The sequence below is a fragment of the Condylura cristata genome, unplaced genomic scaffold (genome assembly GCF_000260355.1).
Source record: "Condylura cristata isolate star-nosed mole 26May11 unplaced genomic scaffold, ConCri1.0 scaffold00039, whole genome shotgun sequence".
Classification (NCBI taxonomy): Eukaryota; Metazoa; Chordata; class Mammalia; order Eulipotyphla; family Talpidae; genus Condylura; species Condylura cristata.
Window position 1 is genome coordinate 4,800,395 of NW_004567140.1, and position 6,132 is coordinate 4,806,526.

Consider the following 6,132-nt stretch of genomic DNA (forward strand, 5'->3'; position numbering starts at 1 on the left):
CAGGTCTGCGGCTATCCTCAGGTCTCTGGTTCTGAGCTCGATAGATTCATTTTTAGCAGATTTAGATCACATCACTAGTGAGCAGGAGGTATGGTGACTTCAAATGTAAGCTGAGTCACCCCCACATAGGACACCTCCTCTGTATCGTCATTACCTTTACAGACTGTCCTTTTCTTCCAGTTCACAACACTTGACTCGTTACTACCACACATCACATTAGGATTCATTCTGGGTTTGTAGTTTTTACAGGTTTGGATGCGTACATGATATGAAGCCTCTTTAACAGTTCTTTGAAATACAATATTGTTAGTATAAAAATTGATTTTTTTTCTTTTTTATCACATTCAACATTTTAAAAAGATTTTATGCATACAGAAGTGGGGTTCAGGCCAGAGTTGCAGAGGCAGTGAGAGGATTGACCAGAGACAAAGTGGGGTGCAGAACAGGCAAATTGATGAAATCTGCTGAGGGGAGCAGCAGGCGGGTCAGGAGAGGTCTGCCTCATAATGTGGGTCACCTCCCTGGCCTGGGATCGAATTTGTGAAGCGGCTGCAGCTAGCTTCGTAGTGCTTTACTTTAACCCATTGTGCCACCAGAGAAGGCCTTATCATGTTTTGACTTTCCTTCTCTAGCCCTTTATTCTAGGAATTGAGACTTACACCTAATTCTCCAAACCCCTTCAGATCCTTTTGGATTAGAATTTTATTTATCCTTTTATTTTTGAAATAAGTACATTTCCAGGCTTTAGAAGGAAGTTTTGTTAGTATGTTTGGGAATGATGAGTTAATACAAAGGTAGGTGGGATTCCTACCTTTGTATAGGGGTTAAGTCTCGGCGCTATCACACTGTCACTTCTGTGGTCAGGGAGCTGACCCACAGGGCACAGCAGACCTCTCCTGTCCTGCCAGCTATTCCCCTCAGCAGTGTTGTAAGTACAACTGCCTGTTCTGCGCCCCTCTCTGTCTCTGGTGAATGCTCTCACTCTTACCTCCACCACCAACCCCTACCTCTGGCTTACAGCCCTATTCTCCTATGCATAAATAAACAAATCTCAAAAAGAAAATTGGGAGAGAATTTCTACAGTTTGTCGCACAAAGCTTGGTGCATCCTGTATAAGACAAAACACACTCAAACTAATAAACTGCTAGACTTCCTACTCTTCTGACCCAGACCACTGCCCTTACAGGATGGTGTCATTCGAGGACGTGGCTGTGAGCTTCACCTGGGAGGAGTGGCAGGACCTGGACGATGCCCAGAGGACCCTGTACCGGGATGTGATGCTGGAGACCTACAGGAGCCTGGTTTCCGTGGGTGAGCAACACTTTATTCTTGACAGTGCAGTTCAAGGAAATTAAAAAAATATATTTATTAAAAAAATATTTATTTTTATTTATGCATGCATGCAAGCCAAGGTAGGGGGGTTAGAGGAGTCACCAGAGACAGAGTGAGGAGCAGAACAGTGATGCTACTGAAATTACACTGTGGAGTCGAGCAGCGGACAAGACAGGTGCCATCTGCTGTTCCATGTACTAGCTCCCTGCCAGGGTCGAGCATAGGCCATCCATGTGACAGTGGTGACCCATAAACTCTAGGCCACCAGGAAGGTCCACAAGGACAGTTTTCATTGTGGTAAATGTACAAATTTAATAAAATTGTGTTATTTTACTTACATTAAAATTTAATAAACAATAAAATTTAAAACTTAACTATTAAGATTCCAGGCCAACAAGATCATGAGTACACAGATCCCTACTACAAGCTCAAATTTGTCGCCATCAAACAATTCTTTAAAAAATTATCAAGAGGCCATTCTTAGAGCAATGTTTTGAAGCAAGGCACTCTGAAAATGTGTGCAGCCACTGTAGCATGATTGTGGGGAAACCTCCCTGGGCATGGAGGTGGCCCACACGGCATGGCAGACCTCTCCTGTCCTACCTGTTCTTCCCCACACCCTGTATCTGCTGAATCCTCTCACCTCTTGCACTTCTGGCCTATATGAATGAATTTTTAACAATAACAAAAAATTGATTATGAATTTACTTGGAGATTAACGTAACCGTGCACAGTAGCAGCTTCAGACTCAGCTCCTATCTAGTTCTGATGGAAGTGATCTGTTGAAGAATCCAGAAGGACTTTGCTTTGCTTATGGATCCTTATTTGAAAATGACCCCAGTCTAAGGATCTTCACCAATGATAATTTTCTTGTGAGTCTCAGAGTTTTGTAAGCTTTGAGCCAGGCCTTTCATGTTGAGGTTCTTTTCCTTTTAACTTTGTCAAGTGCATACACACTGTCCCCAAAATTTCTTGCTGGGCTTCTCAGAGTAATTCCAATGTGGAGTATTGCCATCTCTGGTCCCATGGCTGTACATTTATTATCTTTCAAAACCATGGCTGCAGAGTGTCTTCTAGACTGACCTTGATGGCAATGAACAGTGGTGAACCTTGAAGAAGAACATGGGGATGATACCCCAGCACATCTGTAACCAACCAAGTCTTCCATATATAAAAGAACAAAAAGTCAAACAATGCTTAAGAGTGTGCTATCATCATTTTTTAAAGGCCATGAACCTCACAGGTTACGTCCAATTCCTTCTGTATTTCTTACACCAGATCGTTGTATTATGAAACCTGTGGTGATTGTCTGGTTGGAAGCAGCAGGACAACCATGGACTGCAGAGAACCCCCCAGAGCAGAGCCTCTCAGGTCAGTCACTGTTTGTTGGACTAGGAGGGTGGGAAGGGCCAATTCCAGAAAATAACTGGCCACTTCGACCTGTTTTTAAGTAATGGGTTTCCCTAGTCGCAGGCTGCAGGACACTCTCCTTGTGTTATAGGAGAGACTACCTATGTATGTAACGAATGTAGGGAGGCCTGTGAAATGTTAGTGTCCACTACCAAAAAGGAGACTCTGTAGAGTGAACTCACTAAGAGTGGTCTCACTAATAAAGAGGAGAAAATAATTTTTCAGAAGCCAGCAAAATTGATTTTTCACAGATGTTTTGAAAAGACACATCATAACTAAGTCAGAGTAATTATAGGGACAAATTACAACACACTCTTGTCACAGAACCCAGAAGCAATAAACATCTATGTGGTTTATACGTTAAGAGTTTCTCCTAACTGAATTTTATAAAATGCAAACAGGTGAGCAACCATTTAAATGTTGGAAGACCTGTGAGAATTCAACCCTCAATAAACATCAGAGAGCTGTTACAGAGGAGAAATCTTACGAGTATAAAAATAGTATGAAAAGTTTCACCTTGAAGAGACATCAGCAGATCTGCACAGGTGTGAAACCCCATGAATATAAAGAATCTAGGAAAACTTTATTGAAGGAATCAGCCCTCCAGATACATCAGAATACTAAATTGAAGGGATCAGCCCTCCAGATACATCAGAATGTAAAGAAAAGAAAACCCCATGAATATAAAGAAGGGGGGATCGCTTTTAACAGGAAGTCATGTCTCAATAAGCATCGGAGCAATCACACTGAAAAGAAATGCCATGAATGTAAAGAATGTAGGAAAACCTTTTTGCGGCAGTCACACCTCAGGATGCATCAGAGAGTTCACACACGAGAGAAATGCCATGAGTCTAATGAATGTGGGGAATCGTGTCAGTCAGTTCTCAAGATACCTGAGAGAATTCACACAGGCAAGAAATGCTATGAAAGTAAAGAATGTCAGAAAACTTTGTGGCAGGCATCCCTGAAGATACATAAGCAAACTCACACAGGAGTGAGGCGCTATGAATGTAAAGAATGTAAGAAAACGTTCTTGAAGCAGTCAGCCCTCAAGAGTCATCAGGAAATTCATACTGGAAATAAATGTAATGATTGTGGTAGAACCTTTTTGTTACCGTCATACCTCAAGAAACATCAACTAATTCACACAGGAGAGAGACCATATAAATGTAAAGAATGTCAGAAAACCTTCCTGTGGCGGTCATACCTCAAGACACATGAGCAAATTCACACAGGAAAGAGACGCTATGAATGTAAAGAATGTAGGAAAACCTTCTTATCACAGTCATACCTCAAAATGCATGAGCGAATTCACACAGGAGAGAGACACTATAAATGTAGCGAATGCGAGAAAACCTTTGCATGGAAGTCAACTCTGAAGGCACATGAGAAAATTCACACAGGAGAGAGAGGTTATGAATGTAGTAAATGCGGGAAAGCCTATTCACGGAAGGCAAGTCTGAAGAGACATGAGAGAATTCACACAAGAGAGAAACGCTATGAATGTAAAGAATGTAGGGAAACCTTCTTGTCACAGTCATCCCTCAAGACACATGAGCAAATACACACAGGAAAGAGACGCTATGAATGTAATGAATGTGGAAAAACCTTTGCATGGAAGTCAACTCTGAAGATACATGAGAGCATTCACACAGGAGAGAAACTCTATGAATGTAAAGAATGTAAGAAAACCTTTTTGTCACAGTCATACCTCAAAATACATGAGCGAATTCACACAGGAGAGAGATGCTATAAATGTAGTGAATGCGGGAAAACCTTTGCATGGAAGTCAACTCTGAAGGCACATGAGAAAATTCACACAGGAGAGAAACGCTATGAATGTAAAGAATGTCAGAAAACCTTCTTGTGGCGGTCATGCCTCAAGCTACATGAGCGAATTCACACAGGAGAGAGACGCTATAAATGTAAAGAATGTCAGAAAACCTTCTTGTGGCACTCATCCCTCAGGCTACATGAGCAAAAACATACAGGAGAGGGAGGCCATGAATGTAGTGAATGCGGGAAAACCTTTTCACAGAAGTCAACTCTGAAGAGACATGAGAGCATTCACACAGGAGAGAAACTCTATGAATGTAAAGAATGTCAGAAAACCTTCTTGTCACAGTCATACCTCAAGATACATGAGCAAATACACACAGGAGAGAGACGCTATGAATGTAGTGAATGCGGGAAAAAATTTTCACAGAAGTCAACTCTGAAGGTACATAAGAACATTCACACAAGACAGAAACGCTATGAATGTAAAGAATGTAGGAAAACCTTCTTGTCACAGTCATACCTCAAAATACATGAGCGAATTCACACAGGAGAGAGATGCTATAAGTGTAGTGAATGTGGGAAAACCTTTGCACGGAAGTCAATTCTGACGGTACATGAGAACATTCACACAAGACACAAAAAGTATGAATGTAAAGAATGTAGGAAAACCTTCTTGGCACATTCAAACCTCAAGATGCATGAGCGAATTCACACAGGAGAGAGATGCTATAAATGTAGTGAATGCGGGAAAACCTTTTCACGGAAGTCAGCTCTGAAGGTACATGAGAACATTCACACAAGACAGAAACGCTATGAATGTAAAGAATGTAGGAAAACCTTCTTGGCACCGTCAAACCTCAAGGTGCATGAGCGAATTCACACAGGAGAGAAACGCTATGAATGTAAAGAATGTCAGAAAACCTTCTTGTGGCAGGTATCCCTCAAGCTACATGAGCAAATTCACACAGGACAGACACGCTATGAATGTAGTAAATGCGGGAAAACCTTTTCACAGAAGTCAGTTCTGAAGGTGCATGAGCGAATTCACACAAGAGAGAAACGCTATGAATGTAAAGAATGTAGGAAAACCTTCTTGTCACTGTCATACCTCAAGGTACATCAGCGAATTCATACAGGAGAGAGACGCTATGAATGTAAAGAATGTAAGAAAACTTTCTTCTGGCCATCAGACCTAAAGGTACATCAGAGAGTTCACACAGGAGAGAAACTTTATGAATGTAAAGAATGTGGGAAAACCTTCTTGTGGCGGTCATCCTTCAAGATGCACCAGAAAATTCACACAAGAGAGGAATGTTATAAATGCAAAGAATGTGGGAAAACTTTCTTAAGGAAATCATACTTCAGAATGCATCAGAGTATTCACACAGGAGAGAAACGCTATGAATGTAAAAAATGTCAGAAAACCTTCTTGTGGTGGTCATCCTTCAAGATACATGAGCGAATTCACACGGGAGAGAGACCCTATGAATGTAAAGAATGTAGGAAAACCTTCTCGTCACAGTCATACCTCAAGGTACATCAGCGAATTCACACAGGAGAGGACCTCTATGAATGTAAAGAATGTAGGAAAAGCTTCTCATCACAGTCATA

The 6,132-nt window shown here is 41.4% G+C and overlaps 1 protein-coding gene across 1 annotated transcript in view; it reads left to right on the forward strand.

The window, feature by feature from the left end:
• The first annotated feature begins 1,187 nt into the window (after positions 1-1,187).
• The window catches only part of LOC101630328 (zinc finger protein 525-like), a 6,848-nt gene continuing 1,903 nt past the window's right edge, over positions 1,188-6,132 (forward strand). Inside the window, exons 1-2 of the mRNA XM_012733166.1 lie at positions 1,188-1,311; positions 4,650-5,455. Coding sequence (XP_012588620.1) covers positions 1,188-1,311; positions 4,650-5,455 — 930 coding nt within the window. The remainder of the gene's footprint in view (positions 1,312-4,649; positions 5,456-6,132) is intronic.